Source organism: Taudactylus pleione, unplaced genomic scaffold, assembly GCF_031769625.1.
Source record: "Taudactylus pleione unplaced genomic scaffold, aTauple2 ptg000162l, whole genome shotgun sequence".
Taxonomy (NCBI): domain Eukaryota; kingdom Metazoa; phylum Chordata; class Amphibia; order Anura; family Myobatrachidae; genus Taudactylus; species Taudactylus pleione.
Window position 1 is genome coordinate 619,098 of NW_028284564.1, and position 22,915 is coordinate 642,012.

General features: G+C 41.9%; 1 protein-coding gene across 1 annotated transcript in view; it reads left to right on the forward strand.

Annotated features, from left to right (window-relative positions):
• The window catches only part of HSD17B4 (hydroxysteroid 17-beta dehydrogenase 4), a 305,815-nt gene that overhangs the window by 227,136 nt on the left and 55,764 nt on the right, over positions 1–22,915 (forward strand). The window contains exon 18 of the mRNA XM_088475153.1: positions 22,568–22,637. Within this exon, the coding sequence (XP_088331279.1) occupies positions 22,568–22,637 (70 nt within the window). The remainder of the gene's footprint in view (positions 1–22,567; positions 22,638–22,915) is intronic.

Here is a 22,915-nt window from a genome sequence, read left to right on the forward strand (position 1 = left end):
TATGACCAATAAGACATTGCATTATGTTATAACAAGTGTGTTTAGCTCTGCTTTTTTTATTTAATTAATCCTTGACTAGTACTATTGTGTGCTACATTCTGTTTGAAGGACGTTGAGATGCTAGTAGCATAGATCTAAATATCTGTTTGTTTGTTTTTTTTTTTTACTGTATTGCATTTGACCTGTTTTACAACTGGGGTTGTTAAGGCTGGGTACACACCTGATATCAACCCGATTTAGCCAAATCGGAATGACAAATCGGACATATAATGCAGTGTGTTTGCCGATTTGCGCGCTCCCGCGGTCGCATGTGCTATAGTGTGATTGCCTGTGGTGCACAGCCAATCACACGATATCGCATTGCGGCACCATACGGTGCCACCTAGAAACACCCACCTTTGGGCTATACACCATCTCTTTCGAGGCCCGCTAATGCAGAATTGCCATTAATCAATATTTTAGGATGATGTCTGTGCACCATTCTCATACACACACTTGTGCATTGTATGTGTTTTTCCTCTTCTTCCTGTGACCTTACCTATTCTATGTTACTCATTCTTTCCTATCCCTTCCTGCCTTTCTGTATATGTTAGCTATCAGGGAGAACCAACATATGTAGTCATTCACAGCAGTAGAAGTTTTTGGTAATAAAAATTGTTAGGTTGAAATGGAAGCAAGCTGATGTCTGGATGGGACTGTTACCAACAAATTTCCCACTATTGTCACATGTGATATAAATGTTGTCAACTGATATAAATTATTGTCAAGTGATAAATAAAAACTATAGAAATTGATGGGGTATTTTGTTTACTATTCTGTTAAATACGGTTGTCAAATGCTCGCTATCTCGTCTTTTTTTTTTTTTTTTTCTCATCCTCGCTAACAAGTCCCCATGGGATGTGGTCCCTTGGCCTTAGTAAACATCCAGGTCTGTCTACCCACATATTGCCAAATTAACTTAGAGCTTCTTCCAGAATATCTGAAGACAGTATAAAAATAAACCTAAAAATACCAAGCGCAATGTCCTTTAGGGTACAACTTGTTCTACAAATGTCCAAGAAGCTTGCAACAGCTGTCAGGCAATCCTTAGGCCCAAAGGGAACATTCTTTTTCTGATTTGTTCCTCAAAAAGAAGACAGAACAACCATTCAGTTGGTTCAGTAAACTCAAGTGGAATTATAATATTCCTACACACATCTAAGTTAAAGATGTCCGTCTCCCCTCAAATTCCTTTTCAGGCTTGATGCACAACTCTTGAAGGAAGTCCTATGCTGATAATATGTACCTCAAAAATAGTTAAAACAAGGGATAGCCTACAGTGTAATTCTTTAAACACTTTATTCCACATATACACAACAATATAAAATGCCTGCGTACCAGAATGGGCCTTCAGACCAAGGCAAGATGTAAATACATAAATCAGTGGTCCTATGATCACTGCAACGTAGTACCTTTCTGTCTGAGTTCCCCAAACATCCACAGCTCACTCCAGTCACACTAAATGTCACTTAAGTTGTTTAACATGATATTATCTTAAGGTACACATCCACTTGCAGACCTAAAAACTACTGCACGATTAGGACATTGTAATCGTGCGGTCATTTGACAGTCTGTGCTGTGCCTGCACTGAATGAGCAGTTGTTCAGTGTAGGCACATCATTCATCCACAAACATGATCAACCTGATGTTATCATCAGGTTGTTCAGCATGTTTGGCCGATGATAGATGTCTAATCGACCAGCGGGAGCACGCATCGCTGGTCGTTTTAGACATTTTAATGAACTATTTGCAAATGATTAATGAACGATATCGTCATCGTTCAATCGCTAATTGTAATCGTGTAGTGGATGTGCGCCTTTACAGCTTGCTATCCTTCAAAGGTTTCCTCTGGAATACTGGCATCATATGATAATTGTACTAGCGTTGAATTGTTGCTGTGATTCTCCCCAATTCCTCTCTCCTCTCCTTTTCATTCCCATAGCATTGTGTTGTATTTAAATATTTAAAATACTAGTTAAAAAAAACGTAAATCTTTGCACATTTTCTCACCGTGATGTTGTTCATGTGACGAAAACAAGTTACCTGTTTAAATAGCTGCTCACTATCACCTGAGGAGACCTTGATGTCTAGACAATAAGTATGTGGCAGACAATCATTGTTTATGTAAAAAGAAGGGTCTGTCATCAGAGGCTGCATATCATTTCTCTCGGCACTGGTCTCATTATGAAATGCCTTTACATCTACACACATTGAAGTTAAGTAAAGTGTGATGATGTTTGTATTTGTCCAGAAAATATCACATCTTCTGATGAGGCATTGCTTTGTCACTTTGGGACATCAACGGTGACTGGCCAGCTTGCGAATCTCTGGTAGTTTTGCAAGTGGCCTTTTAGGTCTGCAGGCAAAACTGAAAATTGGCTCCGACAAGAAGTCTTTCATCCTCCTTTCCTATTTGGCTGACTTCCTAAATTGTTAAGAAATATGACTTGACAGTTTGCATTATTAATTGGAGAACAATCAAACCACGTTAGAATTGACTTCACTCATGTCCATAATCAATTGATTCTTTTTTTTGCCTTTCACATGAAGATCATTTGCTCTCGTTTCACCTCCTATCCTTCACGTCACTTTACTTCTATTATCTTGTATGTCAGTACAGTAGTCTGGGCCTAAATTATTTAGTGAAATTCAGAGTTGATTCTTTCTGGCCTCTGTCCAGCATAAGATATGTACATAGAACACTTCTACGAACATTAAATAATCATAGCTAAATTAAGATTGGATGCAGTCCATCTGTCCCAAAAACTAACATGTAAATAAGACCTGCCTGGATTGTATGTTTATCATGTGTGAAGTAAATTAGAGCACATTATCTTATAAAGTTTTTTCTTATCGAGATATGTTATTTCGATTTCATTACGGCAAACATTTTCATAATGAGTGATGTTATCTATGTTTCTTGGATATATACAGATCATGCAATTAATGTTTCCTGCCTTCAGAGAGTAAACAGACACTACGCGTAATTAACACAATTTTAGTCAATGTGCAGTATATCAGCAGCTGAATTTAAAAAAAAAATAATAATAATTATCTAGAGTTAAGGTGCCCACAGACATAATGATGGGCACATGATCAGCCGATGTATACGATTTCCCTTGAAACTCTCCCCGGCAGCTTTGCACACGATTTGGTATCCAATCTTCATACGATCTCTCCTGCATCCAGACTTTCACAGTGCATCACTTTCCTAGATTGTCAGATCTGCCCTACAGCATGGCAGATCTGACGATGCGATGTGCGACCAGCGGGGACGCGCATCGCATCGTGATCGTGAGTGGGGACTCACGATTTACTCAGGATTTGGCCATATTTTACATGATCTGTAGTTCCAATGTGTCGAAATCTGCCAGATCGGGTAAAATATCGCCATGTGTGTGGGCAGCATTAGACATTAGTGTTTGTTTATTACAGTACTGGGGGTAAATTTACCATGAATCGTGTTTGCCGTCAAACCCGAAGCGTTGGACATCTTTGAAACATTTTGGGTACGAAATTTACTGTGTGTGTTGGTTTCTTTGGTGATTCTCATTGATTTGTGGCATATGCAATTTCAATGGTATTGGTCTTTTTTGTCTTGAACTCACAAATCCAGCAATTCTCCTGAAACTGATTCAGTTCACAATTGAATCGGTTTCAGGCAAGTTGTTGGATTTGCTAGTTCAAGAGAAAAAAGACCAATACGACTGTAATCCCAATACGTTTTCACAAATATTCCTATTACTAAGGGGTCCCATCATTCACATGGTGGAATCCATAATAGAGAAAGCTTTGCCCAAACATGGCAAAGTAGCCTCCTGCCTACGTGTGCAGTCAGGGTCATGCACAGTAGCAGGGAATCTAGCAGGAGCCATAAATCCGGCCTTGGAGAGAGAGAAAGTGGAGAAGTTTTCCGAAGCAACCAATCCGCTGATAACTGTAATTTAGCTAGCACAGTATTTGAAGTGATAGTAAAGCTGGGTACGTATTAGACAATTTTTTTTTTTTAACCATTTGGCCGATTCCGACGGATTGGAACAACAAATCGTTCAAAATCATCTAGTGTGTGTCCACTGATGCGTGCTCCTGTTTGGTCGTCAGCCGCATCGTAAGGTCGTCCCTACATGCAGCTCAACCTGACTATGCGGCAGACAACCCCATGCAGCGGAATGCGACATGGGCCGACATGTCGGGCACCGAATCGTCTATTGTGTACCGGCTGCCTGATATGTCAGCCGGGGTGGGGGTGTGTGTCACCGATCGCATCGCTTTTACTAATAGAAGCTGATTGGTTGCTTTGGGCACTTTCTCTCTTCAAGGCCTGATACTTCTCTCTCAAAGATCGTAAGTTTGCTATGCATAGGAAAACTGCTTTCCTTTTGCAAACTTTAAAACATATATGTACATAATGTGAATGTATGTATGTATATATATATATGTATGTATGTGTGTGTATGTGTGTGTGTATATATATATATATATATATATATATATATATATAAAAATTATTCCTATAGAGACCACACTCACTTGATAGTAATCACCATGCTTGGGTTGCCACACAAAATGTGGTGTTGAAAAGAAATCGACATCCACATACTATATGTATTCTTGAAAATAGGGGTGCACTCACCAGTCTTGTAATGCAAATAGTAGAAAAACTTAATTCCATTTAGCTCAAAAGTTACACCAACTTGTAACTTTTGATCTAAATGGAATAAAGTATTTCTACTATTTGCATTGCAAGACTGGTGAGTGCACCCCTATTTTCAAGAATATATATATATATATAATATATAATTTCTGCTGTCAAGCCTCTAAACCTTTTACATGTATATTTATGACTATTACTGGCAGCTCATATATATATATATATATATATATATATATATATATATATATATAGCAGCTTGTACTGTAGTTTGTGTAGTTTAGTGGTATGCTAATAAGATGATTGCATTATTATGAATTGATGCTGCTCAATGTGAACATCTAAAATAGTGCAGTCTATGCGGCCTTTACAGCATATTCTAACTAGTGCATGGCTTTATAGTACCTCCAGCCAATATTGCAGTAGGATATATAATCCACATTTATTTTGTACTTTTGCAAATAATGAATGAAACGGAACATGAATACAAATGTCTAAGCACATTATGCAGTAGGACAGAGTAGATTTACCAACGTACATTTTAAGCTGCGATATGAAATATAATAAAATTCACTTGGCTCTAAAGTTGTAGCGGAATAAAGTAGAAATTGCATGATAATGTTGGCTATAATTTTTTTAAAGTACTATTCAAATCACTTTTAAATGTCTTGTTCCAGAAGTAAGGCCAAGTGTCTCTCTAGATTGGGGTGGGGGGGATGTAACTCTTAAGGTGCCCATCCACTAGACGACAGGCAAAAGACTGCACGATTACGACATTGTAATTGCATTTAGAATATTAGCGCAACACTTTCCATTAATGTTTTTCTGTTGTCCCCTATTCAAATATAGAAGTTTTAGAAGCACTTTGATGAAAAAAAACAAATAAAACCAAAGTAAGCAGCATGTCTTATAGTTATTTTTATTATTTTTTAAGCATATTTAATTTTAAAGCATGTAAATGATGAGTGCTGACCATAGACACCATATTGGCAAGCAAATGTCTGGAGCAGCGCAGCTCTAGCCACCACTCTCCATGATACTTAGGTAATGTGTTCTGAGGCCATTGCCATGGACAATGTATAATTATCTTTTTTCCCTCTTTGGTATTCAGCCATATTCTTGCGTAAGAAACACAACTGCTTTCTGCATCTAGTACTAAGCTTTGTCATATCCCAGAGGCATATATGCTATATATATATATATATATATATATATATATATAATGTATGTGTGTATATATATATATATATATATATATATGATATAGCCATATTTAAAGAACACTATGAAAACCAAAGTTGGTAGCAAGATAAATAACGTAAAACCTTGCTGCATAACATGTAAAAGTCCTAAAATTCAGAAACAGGACAACTTTAACATTTCCTGCAACATTATTAAGAAACTAATCTGAAAAAATGTATAAACCCGCTCTACATACACAGTAGAGGCTTCACAATCAGAGCCGTAACTAGACTTTTTGGTGCTCTGTGCCAGAAAGAGCATTGACGCCCCCCTCATTTTTCAAAGGGACATAGGCCCTGATTCAGAGCCGGATGCTCTGACAGAGCGCTCGCTCTGAATCAGGGCCGTCCCTCTTACTTTTTGGAGCGGCCTCCTGGCCGCTCGCATAGCTGTGGGTGACCACCAACAGCTATAGCGAGCGGCCAAAATGATGGCCGCGATGGTCAAGACTGTCGCGACCATCGGGCTTGCGCGAGACCCTTGTGGTAGGGTCTAGTCTGCCCCAAGCCCTGGAGTGCTTTTGGCTCTATCATAGCCAAAAGCACTCCCACTGACATCAGTAGTGATGTCAGTGGGGCCGGCCCCAGACGGTAGGCATTCCCATGGGAACGCCTCCGTCTGGGCAGCCACGCCCCCGGCACGCCCTCGCGAGCGGCTCTCAATCAGGCCCATAATCCACCCAAAAAAGGGCCATGGCTTCATGGGGAAGGGTCAGGGAAGAGACAGGAGAGGCCAGGAGATGCTGGGGATGAAATAAGAGGAAGCTACAAGCAAGAATGATAATAAACAGAAATTTGACAGGCCCAAACAGCGCCCCCTGACCTTTGGTGCCCTGTGCGATGGCACCGGCCGCACTACCCTAGCTACGGCCCTGTTCACAATATGCAGTCATCTGCACATAAGGGCCCATACTGTACATCAGGAGGCCTTTTCTCTGATTCTCCAGTCCAACCGGAACTGCGAATCCGGCAGTCGGAAATGCCGATTAGTGGCCATCGATGATCGCCAATACGTAGGGGAATTGGTTAAATTCCTTGTGTTAAAAATCCACAATTTTCTGATCATGATCATATTTTGATTGTGATCGGCAAATCAGGGAAATCCAATATGTAGGATATAACTGATGCCCCAATCCCGCCATCTGGGGATCAGGAAATTGGCCCAATACATTACAGATCTATGGGGGCCTTAACCTTTTACCTAGTGCCGTCAGCTAATATTACCCCCAGAAATGTTGATGCTTCCGCTGTGAGGGGAAGTTGTGATAAAGTAACTAAAAAATGAAAACCTCTATTTGTGCCACTGATTGCAAGAAAAAAAGTGGTTGTACCATTGCACAGAAACAAACCTATCATTTATACATGACCATTTTACAAAGCAATAGAACATACTAATCTTTGCATTCCCAGCTGATCTAGAAATCCTTTGATGTCTTCTGTCTGGAGCCATAATTTTAACAATATGTGAGAGCCAGATTTCTGTTTTTTTGAAGATTGTTGTAATACAGTTCATATATTTTAGTATACAAAATAAATAGCTTGATGCACATAAAACATTAATGTATTCTATGCTACCATCACAGTTACTTTGCTAAGTAAAATATTCATAAACCCTGGGCTCATGTGACAAATATGATTCTTTCTCTCCGTTATAGAATGTTAATTTGTGTACATTTTTTCCTGTCAGCACCTTCATGTTGAAGAGGTTTCTTGAGGATGGTAAGGCTCTGGGGCCAGTGAATCATGTCACATCTTATATGCTTCTTACCAGTTGCCACAAGCTTCATTTGTTTCTGCTAAACAAATAAAAAGTAAAAGCAAACATTTAAATGGGATGTAAAATTATTAAAGTACCATTTATTTGTAATTATTTGTCAGTATTACTTTTTTAATTATTATCTTTAATACATACTCCCTATTCTGTGAGCTCCTATGGCAGTGTTTTCCTACTCCAGTCCTCAGGAACCTGTATGTTTTCTAGATCTCCTGGTTGCTAGGCAGCTGTATTCATTACTAGCTGACACATTTTAAAAGGTGGATGTAATTATTTCACTTGTGATAGTGAGGAGGTCTGTAAAACATGTACTGTTAGAGGTTCCTGAGAACTGGATTTGGGAAACACTGTAGATGAAAGATGACTGTCAAAAAAGTCAAACCTATAGTTAAAAGATACTAATCTAGTGAAGGGTACAAGACCGTTGCCTAGGCATTACCTTCCTTTGTAGGTCATAGCAGTTCGTGGTACAGAAATGGTAGAAATATGGCACTTTACAGACGCTTAAATTTATTTGCTGACAAGATGGACACTTTTCAGGAAAGCTACTGTGATGCCAACTGCGACTTTGAATGAGCCACAGAACTCGGTAGCTGCGTGTACATGGGTCTATAATCAAGGCAGAAGCTCATTGCAAGCTAGAAGCTCTTGCTGTAGGAAAACAAATGTATTCTGGCCTGCAAATCATATGCAAAACGACAGAAGATACTGTAGAAAAGGGGCAGAGTTTTGTGGTCGTATAGCATGAAACAAATGTAACCACAATCAATGCAAATTTGTACCGATTCACAGAAGTGTCTTTAAGTAAGAAATACAATTCCAAACAGTTGCTTCCCCCCATATATCATTGAAATTGTAGATGAGAACATTGGCCCTGATTCAGAGCCGGACGCTCTGACCAGAGCGCTCGCTCTGAATCAGGGCCCACCTCCATTAAAATGGAGCGTCCTCCTGGACGCTCGTATAGCTGTGGGTCACCACCCACAGCATATACGAGCGTCCAACAAGATGGTCGCGATGGTCTTGACCATCGCGACCATCGGACTTGCGAGAGAAACCCTGTGGTCGGGTTTCTCAACCGCAAGGCCAGGAGTGATTTTGGCTCTATCAGAGCCAAAATCACTCCCACTGACATCACTAGTGATGTCAGTGGGGCCGGCTTCAGACGGTAGGCGTTCCTATAGGAACGCCTCCGTCTGGCAGGCACGCCCCCGGAACGCCCACCAAAGGGGGCGTGCTGTCAATCAACATCGACAGCACGCCCCCTTTGGTGCGAGACCCCGAGCGATGGAAAGTCCTTCGCTCGCCGGGTCTCACACATGCGCACGACGGAGCTCCCTCCGTCGTGCGCATGCGCAGTGGGGACCATCGACCCACTTGCGATGATCCAGATTCACCAGAGATGGCAATATGTGAATGAAAAAAATAAACTCTTACCTAGTGTATTACCTTAGAATTAGGGAAAATGTACACTAGGAGGGGAGTGGTGGGTGAACAGCGTAACCCATGTAAAATGCCTTCTTGCAAGAAAATGAGACACTAAGTAGAGAAGATGATATACCCATACTTTTTCTCGTCTGCATATCTACTCTACAGTATCAGCGCGTCTAATGTCGCGTATCCACTAGACTATATAATGAACTATATAGTTATCGTTCATTATATCGTGCAGTGGATATGCCATCAATGACCAGCGATGCGTGCTCCCGCTGGTCGTTTACGACGTCGCTCATCACCCGAACCTGCTGTCCAACCTGACGATATAGTCAGGCTGTGCAGATTCGGGGATAAGGGAGGGTGCCTGTACTGAACGATATATATCGTTCAGTGTGGGCTCAATGTCCACTGCACGATATGGTTATCGTTCATTATATCGTCTGGTGGATACGTGGTATATGATGGTATATTTGTGCTGTTTGCTGGAATTTTGACTGAGGCTGCATGGTTGGAGCACTTTACCAAGTGACCTCAAATTTTCCAGCTTTGTAGTCTGTTGAACTTGAGACTAAAATGGAATTTGTTGGCCTGAAAGTTAAGAGGTATGTTCGGCACATATCCTCAATATTGCACACTATTCATGTAACACAGCGGTTTTCAACAGCTGCGCCGCGGCACACTAGTGTGCCGCGAGCGGTTGTGAAGTGTGCCGCCTGACCCCCGGGCACATTATACAATAGTGTGGCCCGGGCTGCCGCTGAGCTCCTCTGGGAGGCTCAGGCGTGCCCGGGCCGTGAACTGCCTAGACGCGGCGGCGCGACATCACAGGTCACCCATGCCGCATTGCCCGCCCGCTCCGCCAGTGACACAGCCAGCTCTTCCCATCCACCCCGCGCCAGTGACCCAGCCAGCCCATCCTGCTCGCAGCCAGCCCTGTGGGGTAAGCCAATCTGCTCTTTTTTTTTTTTTCTGTGGGAGCCAATGTTTTTTTTTCTTTGTGGAGAGCAGTGTGGGTGCTAATGTGATGGGGTTTTTTTTTTTTTTTTTCTGTGGGGCCAGTAAATGTGATTAGTTTTATACCTCTGGGGCCAATGTGTTTTTGTTCCTGCGGGGGCCAATGTAGTGTGTTTTGTTCTTGCGGGTGTTTGTTTCATAGGTCGCGCACACCGCATCGCCGGAAGGTATGCCTTGGCAATCTTAAAATTTTGCATAGTATGCCTTGATTTGAAAAAGGTTGAAAATCACTGATGTAACATAATATGTGAAGTATGGTGGTGGTAGCATCGCGTTATGGGGATGTTATCCATCAGCATTTCCTGGCAGTCTTATCCTGGATATTATAAGGAGGTGCACATTCTTTGCAAAAGCCTGCAGTACTACACTTTGCCAAAAGATGAAGCTGTGTAGGGGGTTTGCCTTTCTAACCAGCCACACTGTAGAGAGCAACAATGAAGCAACTGAGAAAAGATGTCCTTGCGTGTCCCATTTGAGAGTACTGACCTTGATCCCATCTGTGACAAGACCTTAAACATGTCTATCGATGCTTGCTAATACCCCTTTCACATCGTAAACCTGGCTCTGACCCGAGATTTTGAACACTGGTCCAACCCAGCTGCGACCCAGGTCAGACCCCTTTCACACTGCACCTTCGACCAGGGTTATTCCCGGGTTCGTCCTGTTCACACTGAACCCGGGTCAGCCCTGTAAAACCCTATAGATGTTGTTAAAAATTTACTTTTTCAGGCTCACAAAGATAAGATCACAAATGGAAACACAAGGGAGGGGTGGGGACTGCTCACAGCATTGCAGGAATCATGGCTGATGGATTACCACTGTGTAGCCCTGAGTTCATGAGTGTTTGTGCTTTACTGCTATTTGATTCAGCCAGTGAGAGCATGATGCAGCTTCTGGCAGCATAGTGTATGGGATGCAGTCAGGAAGCCGACTGCCGGCTTCCCGACTGTCAAATCCCTGCAGGGTACTAATGACAGGCGTCGAAATCCCAACTCCTGTCATTATACCTATGCCGGGGGCCCGATGCCTGGCATACCGATCGAAGGTAAGCCGGGCGGCGGGCGCGAACAGCCGCGGGGGGGAGGGGGAGGAGTGTTAGGTTAGGGGCTCCTAGGGGGTACTTAGGATTAGGCATTCCCCCCGGGAGACTAAGGTTTAGGCTGCAGGGAAGGGAGGGTTTGGTTTAGGCACATTGGGGGGGGTTGGGTTAGTGATACTTGCCTAAATCCCCTTTTGGGATTTCCACTGCTGCCGGTCTGCTGGCGTCGGGATTTGAACCTTACAGCCGGCGGTCATTCATACTGATTCCTAGTGTACAGTTCACTTCTTCATCACTGTAGAAATGGTATTAACCCCCTCCAGGCTGCCAGAATACTGCCTCTGCAGTGTGCTGCCTGTGTGTCTGGCTGCTGACATCAAATGAGACCCAGGAACGTCCATCAAGTGATGTTTGCAGAGTCTGGGTTGGATAACCCGGGTAGGGTCTGTTCACACTGCACTTCAACCCTGCTTGTTCCCGTGTTCAACCCTGCTCGGTTGCAGGGTTGAAATGCCAGGTTCTCGACCCGGGATTTTGTTTGGTGACGCGTTCACACTGCACCTCGACTCGGGTCCTCCCGGCAATATCCCGGGTTATTTTTGCAATGTGAATAGGAGTATTACTAGCCTGACTCTGAGCCTGATTCAGAGCCGGACGCTCTGAACGAGCGCCCGCTCTGAATCAGGGCTTGTTTTTTGTTTTTTTTCGTCCGGCCTTTTGGACACTCGCATAGCTGTGGGATATCACCCACAGCTTATGCGAGCGTCCATGATGATGGTCGCGATGGTCAAGACCATCGCGACCATCGGGCTTGCGACGAGACCCTGCGGTAGGGTATCGGTGGCCGCAAGCCCTGGAGTGATTTTGGCTCTATCAGAGCCAAAATCACTCCCACTGACATCACTAGTGATGTCAGTGGGGCCGGACCCAAACGGTAGGCGTTCCCATGGGAACGCCTCCGTCTGGCAGTCACGCCCCCGGCACGCCCACCAAAGGGGGCGTGCTGTCACTCACCATCGACAGCTACGTCGTTATTCGGGTCTCACGCATGCGCACGACGGAGCTCCCTCCATCGTGCGCATGCGCACTAGGGCACCATCGACCCGCTTGCGAGCGCTCATGGCTCGCGAGCGGGTCTGAATCAGGCCCTCTGTTTCAACAATGTTTTCAGAAATGGGCAAATATTCTCTCATGAAGTTCAAAGTTAATAGAGGCTTTTTTAACCAGAATAATTGCTGTAATAGTTGCCCCATATGGTTCAAATAAGTATTGACAAAGGGGCATATACTTACATATGAATGTCATAAAAAAGTATATAGGAAAAATTCTAGGATTCTTAAGTGAGAAAGAAAGAATAAGGCTTAATACCTAATTTAAGACCCTGAAAACAGCACACTGCAGACTTTTTTTTCATTGGGGGGGGGGGGGGGGTTTAGAGAATGTAAATGATAGTAGACGTCCTAAGTTGTTAGTCGGTACTTTGAATATTTCAGGTGATGTTGTTAATGATACCACAATGTGCATTTCAATGCAGACCCGCAATCCCACAAAAGTGCAGTTGCCAAAACCATTACGTGGTTGTGAGCTTATGCATGGCCAAAGCTAATGTATTGCAGGAGCACATTTTTGCCGTTTTGTAAAAAACCTATGTTGTCTCAAAGTTACAGTACTATTAGATAGTATTTTTACTGAATAAAGTTGTAGATGTTTGCCAAAAGTATACTACAGATGTGGTTAAACCAGCAACAGTAATAGAATTTAAACATGCTTGTGATTAACATGGATCTCTGCTGAGAAAGTGTTAGTTAGGGTCAGCATTGTTATTTATCTTTCATTGACATTCTGTTTGTTTTCATTACATGGGATCTCTCTATTTCATTAAATGGGATTCTAGCGATTATCTTCTAGAAGGTGCTAGTTAAATTATTTATTATTTATTTATTACCAGTTATTTATCTAACGCACACATTCCACTAAATAAATACCAACATTTGCATATATATCCACATGCAACCATACCACAGTAATACCCATATTTAACATCCTATGCATTATGACAAATAACCCCCACTTGCTATTTCCATTATATTTTTTTATGAAGTGGGTGTTTAGCTGAACAATATCTATATTATCTTTAATAAAAATGTAAATGCCATTTTCTTGCAATTGCCATTGGGGAAAAGAAAGGTCTTATAAAAATTAGGCATTTCTGAAACTCTGCGAAGGCTGCAGGACTATCGTGTAGGCTCTAGAAACTAGAAAATAAACAAGTTCATAATATTTTTACACATAAAGAAATAAAACGCTCACAGGGCAATGTTCTATCACTAAATGCGCTAAACTCTCAAATGCTGCTAGGGGAATAGTTGCTTTAAGATGAGTTTTACTCCTGGACAAGAAGTCAATCTTGCAGAGTAATTGATTGAGGACTACAATGAAGTATGCTCATTGGCTCTTGTGCAATAAAGTGAGAAACATGGAATTGTTGCTGGCTGATCAATACTGTTGTATATAACATTTCTGCTGCTGCACCTGGAATTAAATGGTTTTGTTTAACCCTTTTGGAGGAAGGAATGACTGTCCTATAGTTCTAGGGAAATCGTATTGCATTGCACATTCATGGTCTCTGTAGAACAGAGCTCTTCAGCTGGTTCCTGTGTAAAAACATTGTAGCCATATTTTGAAGTCTCTTCTGCCCACCTTCAGGATGTTTTACCCTATGGCAGATCACTCCTCTGATTTACAAACATAGCTTATTGTATTTTGGTACACAATTTAATTTTAAACACTATTGACTCTTCCTTATAAGATCAACAAGGTCAGAATAACTGATATCCAACAACAACATCTAGACTGTCACAGAAATCTAAACTCTACACTTTTAATAACTTTCTATAAGCTGTCAACTGGTTTTTCACATTTCTATATTCTCATCTGACAGTCCCACATCATACTAATAAACTTCTAAGAAACTTCCAGGCACTACTGAAATAAAGCATAAATAGGCCTATAAAATACTATTTTCAATAAATAATGTCAAATGTTCATACAATAAAGCTGCAACATGCAAGAGAAGGTGTGGGCACTAATTATGGAGATACAGTAATTTGCTGACAAGTCCTTTTGCATTTGGAATTTTGCTTTTTCCATATAATCCAGTTAAAGAAGGTGACCACCTTTTGTAATACACACCGATAGCAGCGTGGATCCGTGTAGACTGCAATGACTTTCAACATATCTTCAAACTTGAAAATGGTAGGGCACAGTGATGCTGAGTCCAACAAGAGGATGAGAATTGTGATGCACATGATCACACCCCTCTGACCCAAGTCATCTTGGATGCTATATGGCTAACACACAGTCGAGCCACATTTTTATGACCACCTCCTACATTTGACGTCTGTAGCGCGTAGTCCATGAAGTACGTCACGTGTCGTGGCCTGGCTTGGTGGGTTTATAAGGTGTGCGATAGGCCGTCTGCGCACACATCACTCGTTGCTGTCATGGGTAAAAGGGATAATTTATCCAAGTTGCAAAATGGGATGATTATTGGCTGTCGGCCAAGGGTGGAAGTATTCTGAAACAGCGCAGTTTGTGACCTGTTTGCGTGCTGCTTTGTTGAAGATGTATCGTGACTGGTCATATTGCACCATCGCGAATAACCTATGGGGAAACTGCGATAACTCCACATGCCATTGATGTGAGAGGTGAACGTCGGCTATGTGAGGGCCGACTGACTTGCTACAGTGGAGCAGCTCATATCAAAATGAATCTGGGGGCACCCAGACGTGTCTAAATTGACAGTTCAGCAAACCCTGCTGCGTATGGGGCTCCAAAGCAAATAGATGGTCACTGAACCTATGCTAACGAAGGTGAATTAGCGGAAAAGGCTTCAATTTTCATGCCTGTATCTGAATTGGACCTCCGCTGATTGGCGAATGGTTTCCTTCTCAGATGAGTCATGTTTTCTGCTTCATCGAACAGATGGACATTGGCATGTCAAGTGAGAAACATCGAAGAACAAACATGCTGGAAGAACACACGCTGGTGGTAGCAGTATTGTGGTCTGGGGAATGTTTTCATGGCACTTTCCGGGCCCACTCATCCATGTGGAAGGCACCCTATGAATCCATCCTTCCAGAGCACGTACATCCTTTACTGTGTAGTATGTGGTCATGCATTCTGGTTATTGTGTTTTGCAATTTCAGCCACACCCATTGCTAACCAGTGTATAAAGTCAAATAAACAGCCATGCAATCTTATTGGTAAACAGTAGAATAGGGTCGTACTGAAGAGATCAGCTATTCTCAATGTTGCACTATCACAATGTTGCAACCTTTACATCAAGTGAGTTTGTTAATTGTATGCTCTATGTACTCTTCCTCAGCTGTAAATGCTATTTTGTGAAGAAAAAACATCTTTGAGCAGCCACAAAGCCAAACTAGCTCCCGGAACTGGATTATAGAGTTCTAAAGTGCATAACGTGTAAAAATAGTCTGTCTACATTCTAATACTGACTACTGAGTTCCAAATTGCTATTGGAAGCAACATCGGCACAAGAGTTGATGGTAGGGAGCTTCATGGATTGAGAATCCATGACCACTACCAATGCTCAGATCACTACATAATGTCAAACGTTGGCTGGAATGGTGTATAACACATCACCATTGGACTCTGGAGGAGTGAAAATGCTTTCATCTGACGTGATGAATCGCATTTCGTCATCTAGCAGTCTGATAGACTAAGCTGGGTTTGGTAAATGCCCAGAAAAAATTCCTGCCTAAATGAGTTACTTCCAACTGTGAAGTTTGGTAGAGGAGAAATAATGGTTTGAGGTCGTTTTCCATGATTTGGGGCCCTAAAACTCATTGCCAACAATATGTATCATCCTTGACACAGAAATAGGCTTTGCTTTCCACAGCCAACAGGCCCTCAAAATTTAGTTAAATAAATTAAAGGATAGACATGCAGCTCACCCACATTACTGCAAAATCTTGTTATTCATGCACTCAATCTATTGCATTGACTGTTGCAATTCCCATGTCATTGGTCTTACACCAATCACATTTTAAATGGATTTTGAATTCAGCATCTACAGACTTATTTTCCTTCTGCTCCTATCTGCCAGACCATACTTTTTCCGCTTGCGGTTTACTGCTTCTAATATGAAATATTCCTAATAACATACAAAGCCATTAACAGAGCTGCACCAACATACTTTACGTTGCTTGTTTCGCATATCTTCCAATTCAGCCATTTTTCTGTGCCGACAATCTGTGCCGGTCATCCTCGCTCAGTAATGGTTTCCACTTACATGACTTTGTTCATGAAATTCCCCCTTTGTATAAAAAAATAGGGACAGAGGGCCTGATTCAGAGCCGGACGCTCTTTAAAAATCAGGGCGTTTTTTTTTATGCGACCTCCTGGCCGCTCGCTAAGCTGTGGTCGCGACCATCGGGGCTTGCGATGGGACCCTTGTGGTAGGGTCTCGTGCGTCACAAGCCCCAGAGAGCTTCCTGCTCTAACCCAGCAGGAAGCTAACCACTGACATCACTGGTGATGTCATTGGTGCCTCCCACAAACGGCAGGCGTTCCTTCAGGAACGCCTCCATTTGTGTAGCCACACCCCCTGCTCACCTCCAATCAATTAAAATCGACAGCCGCCCCCTTTTGGTGCGAGACCCGTAGTGACGGAGCGCCAGTTGCTGGCCGGGTCTCGCGCATGCACACGCCGGAGACAGCTCCAGCGTGCGCATGCGCAGTGAGGGACCATCGACCCACTTGCGAGCGCTGTGCGCTCGCGTGTGGGTCTGAATCAGGCCCAAAATGCAGTTATGCCGTAATATTCATGTACAGTGCAGGGCTTTTAATCATTCACTCATGTTTTAACCCATTGTTGCCTTATTTACTGAATTGTGTTGGAGAATTGTAAAATATTTTGGATCTCTGAAAAATCCCTACAGTTTAAGATGACCCCTGTCCTTGTCACTGTTGTCTCACACCAGCCCTGTCCTTCTCACTGTCCTCTCACAGTTTAAGACTCCCTGTCCTCCTCACTGTTCCCTTATATTCTATACGGTGTGTATGTGTAGTCAGCAAGTCGACGGTCGAAATGCTGACCACCGGCTTCCCGACTGTCAAACCCCGGCAGTGGTCTAATGATAGGTGTCGAAATCCCGACGCCGGGAGCCCGACGCCCGTCACACCAAACGAAGGTAAGCCAGGCAGCGGTCGCGGACTGCCACGCGTGCAGGGCTGAGGGGAGGGGGGGTTAGGATTAGGCACCCCCGGGGCGAGGTTAGGGTTAGGAACCCCCCAGGGAGGGTTAGGTTTAGGCACTAGGGGGGGAGGTTAGGTTTAGGCACCCCTAAAAGAGGGTTAGTTAATTTACTTATCCCATCGGGAACTTCACTTCTGCTCTTCCGGTGTTTGAACCGTCTGACTTAGGTCCGGCGATAAATCATACTGATTCCATTCTATACTTATTTCTTTTTAAATAAAATATCACTGATAATAAAAAGAGAAATTAAAGTGACCAGATGTCATGAAGGGCTTTTACCAACGTGTATAGTAAAACACATGTGTTACTTTTTGTTTTCTCTGGATGTTCGTTTCCTCCCACAGTCCAAAAACATACTGATACTGTAGATAAATTAGTATCTGACAGAATTACCTTATAAATGTATGTAGAGTTTAGACTGTAAGCTCCAACAGGAAAAAGACTGATGTGAATGAGTTCACATTCTCTGAAATGTGCTGCATGTAGACATACTTTGATATAGGGAGGCATTGAAAACACATTTCCAATGCTCTGTAAACATAGAGAACAGAGTTTATTATGTACTTATGAGCAATCCCATACAACATTACATTGTCACTGGCTTTAAAGTTCATGAAGTTAATTTACAATTGTATACAATATACTTTTTTGAATTTCAGCATTAAGGCATATTTACCAGGCTTTAAGAATGTGTGTGATACAAAAGTAATTCCAGCGTGTACAAGCCCTAAGTTACTAAGCTACAGTACAGGCACTATTTGGCAAAGTTAGTACACTGCTCATTTGTAAGAGTAAACATTATTTAACTCCCTAAATGTTCTGTGTGGGAATAATTTAGAAAGAACGGGGTGCACTCACCAGGTCTAGCTGGTAGTTTTAGTCAATTAAATCCATAGGACCGATGTGACGTTTTCAACACTGGATTTAATTGAATAAAACTACTTTTTTATGCTGCAGAATAATAACTCTGCAGATAAATAAGACATATATTGCTTATCTAAGTATTTTAGCAGTGATTGTCGTTTACCAGGCTTTTAAACGAAATAAAAAAAATTGTGGCGTGCTATGACTCCCAATATAAGGAATTTATAATACATGTGTAATTTAAAAAAAAAAATTCTTTTTTTTCCCTAAATATCCATTTAACCTTTTGTTAATTAGTTGTTTTACTGCTTTCTTTGAAAAGACTAAAATCTGCTGTTGTGCGTAGCTATGATGCCTGCTGTTTCCTCCATTTCCCTCATCAAAGTGCCCTCAACAAATCTCTTGGCTTAATCTTCTCAGTCTCAGATCATTACAGGCTACAAAATTCTGTATAATTACATTATTAATGTATTTTTTTTTTTTTTTTTATTAAGTGAAATGTTACTAGCAGAAATTGCATTTTATAGAGCACGGTCTATAATTTACTTACTGTAAGAAAGACACTTCTCTTTTATCGACAAACTACAGTATATAGTCTTTTATTAATAGACTTCCGGCAGTGGGATGAGTTGAAAATTCTAGAGGACAGTCAGTGTTGGACAGAACTGTGCATTTCACCTTTGTGCTATGCAAAACTGCCTGATTGGCTGCAGTGGGATTGGACATAGCCCATACCAGATTCAATACAGTTACATGGGATTGTTGGAACCTACAGATGTGTTCTCATACTGGACACTATTGCTGCAGTCATGCCAAACAGGCCCTCTCAGCGCGCCAAAACCCGTGCGAGTCTGCTGCGACTGAGCATCTTTTTGGGCATCTCTTTTGGCCGTAAATGGTTAGTCACACACAGATATACAAGTGTCACATTTCAAATTAATCAGTGCCATCTCCTGGTGCGTCTTAATCACATCGCATTGTGACTGTGAGACATTTTCGTGCAAAAAAAGCCGGTCGACGCAAGCAGAGTCGCACTGGATCTGGCCGCTCACTCACACCAGAGGTCTCGCGTTGCATTGGTGTATTGAGCTTAGGAGTATGATAATACACCTGTATATGTAATGTCATTATAAAAGGAAAAAGACACCCAAGCGCAAGTCAAAATACCAATAAATAAATGAAATAAACAAATAGTCCTGAGGTAGCTAGATCTGAAGGTAGAAAAGTTCACATGCAAATTCTTTGGGAAAATTCTCTATAAGTTCCACTTTAGGGGGGGGGGGGGAGTCCTTCTGATTCCAAAATGCTCCAATACGGGTGGGTTCTCAGACTCTCGTGTACCAATGCATATGTAAAAAAAGAGAGCGAAAAGGGGAGCCACCCTAGTGTGATAACGTTTAATGCGAATCTAAAAAACACACATAACACAATAAATTCCACCATAAAATAGAATTCAAGGCGTACCAGATGGTGTGGGTGTAAAAGAATACACCTATATTCGCTTGTATGGAAGTCCACACTTCCTGGGAGCAGGAATCTATAATCCTCCAGACAGCATAGAGTACCTTTTTGTCTGTTCCGTCAGATTCAGGGCTTTAGTTCAATAAACACCTTACAATACTTGCAGAGCTGTGGTTTGGGTGTGTGAAACTTTCGACTCCGGCCATTTCCAACTCCCTCTTATTTTACCTGAAAAAAAAATAGAAGGACCAAATTAAATTTTTACCATATATTGTTATAAATACGTTTTTATTTTGAAGCAGGATTCAGTACATTTCTACTAACTCTGGTTCCACCCAAATTTGACTCTGACTCCACAGCCCTGGTTACTTATTTGTTTTTAGAAGATACTGTTTGATGAGAACATGTATGTACTAAGCAATAATAATATTGCCTTACGATCTGTAGCAAGCAAGCTAATTGTTAATGGAAGAGAAGAACAGGAAAGAGAAGAGCCATAGGGGAAACAGATACTGTCTGTTAATGTTACTGCAGTTGTTCCTACCAGATTTGCCGAAGGTTATGCCTTGAGAGATGGGAACTTTAAAGCGTTTACAGTAACAGTATAGTAGTGTTTCTAGTGCTACAGTAAAGTATGGTGCCACACTCAACCCCTGTGTAACATGGATCACTCCGCATTCTGGGACTATCGTCACCGGGATCAACTTCAGATCTTTATTATTTCATTTATTAAGAGTTTCTTATATAGCGCAGCATATTCCATTGCACTTTACAGTTTGAAACCACATTAATTGAACAAGACTGGGTTGTTTCTTTTGTTGCTCAGTAATTTCTTCCAATAGCATTCTTCATATCTGAAAATTAAATTTTGGGTTGTTAGGTTTGCTGTTTTTGAATTGTAACAATTGATTAGGGAATAAACTTTTATGAAAGGAACAATGTATATGTGTTTCTGTGACATTTAGTTTCAAAATCATTTGGTATTACAGGTTGAGTCTCCCATATACAAATATTCCGAAATACGGAATTGTTTTGGCTTGACTGAGAAAATGAAACCTTTGATTTTTGATGGTTCAATGTACACAAACTTTGTCTAAGGCACAAATTATTGCAAACATTGTATAAAATTACCTTCAGGCTTTGTGAATAAGGTGTATATGAAACAAAAATGAATGTTATGTTTGTACACAAACTTTGTTTGAGCCACAAAATTATAAAAAATATTGTATAAAATTACCTGCAGGCTGTGTGTATAAGGTGTATATAACACTTAAATGCATTGTGTGTGTATATTTGGGTCCCATTCCCAAGATATTTCATTATGATATGCAAATATTCCAAAGTACGGAATATTCTATTATCCAAAATACCCCTGGTCCCAAGCATTTTGGATATCGGAAACTCAACCTGTATAACAGGATTAGGATGGCAGGTACCATCTTCTGGGGTAGATGTTGGTGAACAGCAGCTGAGAGATCACACAAGTCTAAGGTTTCGGGTACAACAGACCTCAGCCAGTTTTATAAAGCTGAAAAAAAAAATTCAAAATAAACACCTTGCCTGTCTGGCACAAAATAAACATAAATATTTCCTGACTGTCATCTACAAAAACATTAGAAGTTTCAGCAAGTATAGCTCACTTGTACCAAGCAGCAGGTTTTCTCTCTCAGAGACTCTGCGTGCCTTTCCCCAGGCAGTGTGAGCCTGGATGTCCAGCCTGACAGTTTTTTCACATACACGAGTGTAAGTGCTAATTAGCCTACTCATAAGCTGGGTACACGCTGGCCGATATATTGGCCGATAAATTGATCGGCCAATATGCTGTATCTGCTGCACGTCGGCCAGTGTGTACAGATGATATGTCTGTGAACAACGTCGTTCACAGACATATTGCATTGGCTGTGCAGCACAGCCGATGGACAGATATGTCTGTCCATTGGCAAGTGTGTACGGGCGATCAGCCAATCGCACATACACACACGGCGGCAGCCGCGGGGAGGGGGGGTGGCCCCGTCCCCGACCCACCTCCCGGCCAGCGGGACACGTGGCTCCCACATAGATTATGGACGTTCAGTGTGTATGAACGACCATCATCTAAAGATATATCTGCAGATCACTCGATCTGTAGATATATCTTCAGGTGTGTATCCACCTTAAGGCTAGAGGCACTAAAGACCTGAAATGAGCCTCATGGATGAAGCCTGCCCTCACTCTCATTCCATAACCCCAGGAACCTTTAAACCTCTTTTACCAAAGCCCTAAAACACTCAGCAAGCCATTTAAACAACAACAAATATTTTCCTGGGGTTTTTAAAATATGTAGGTCCGAAACCTGGGACTAATATACCTGCCCTCAAATACTATTCCAGTGCTCTTGTCACAGTATTCTGAAAATATAAAGCTATCCTATCCTACAAAGCAGCGTTAGCCCAGTTGAGTTCGTACTTTTTCCTTTGACAGTTGTATCCTGATATCTGAGCTGTCACATACAAATATGAGAACTTCAAATAGAAATCCCATGGAACATCTGGTATTGAAGTGTAGAAAATCCTGGCCCTGCACTAGAGTGATGCATGCAGGTTGTAATGATGTGAACATTAGTAGAATCATTCAGATTAACTGTTCCATAGTGCTAAATAGTTCATTTTAAACATAATTACTTGTATTTTATTATGGTGCTCTAGTCAGGCACAGAGAGTATTGCACTTTTGTGACTAGACTAAGCCTGGCATATGAATATTTACATTTCTGCTCCCCAATCCCACAGGCTGCTCTGTATCGTCTTTCTGGAGATTGGAATCCCCTGCACATTGACCCTAACTTTGCAGCAATGGGAGGTAAGAGTGATCTGTGTCTCTTAGCACTATTCTCATTTATTCTAGCTTTTCATTTTACAAGTACACACGGTGCCTGATTCAGGGGTGCACACAGATGCGGCTGGCTGCATCTTCTGGTGTCTTTATACTAATGCTGCTACTGATTCTGAGCCTACTGAGTCGCCCAATGGCATCTACTGTGTCTTAAGACGTAGTCGCTGTCAGCGACCTCCATGTTACCTACCAGGAACGCTCACTAAAACCCACAGCTCTTGTGTCCAAAATGGCTCTACGTCGTC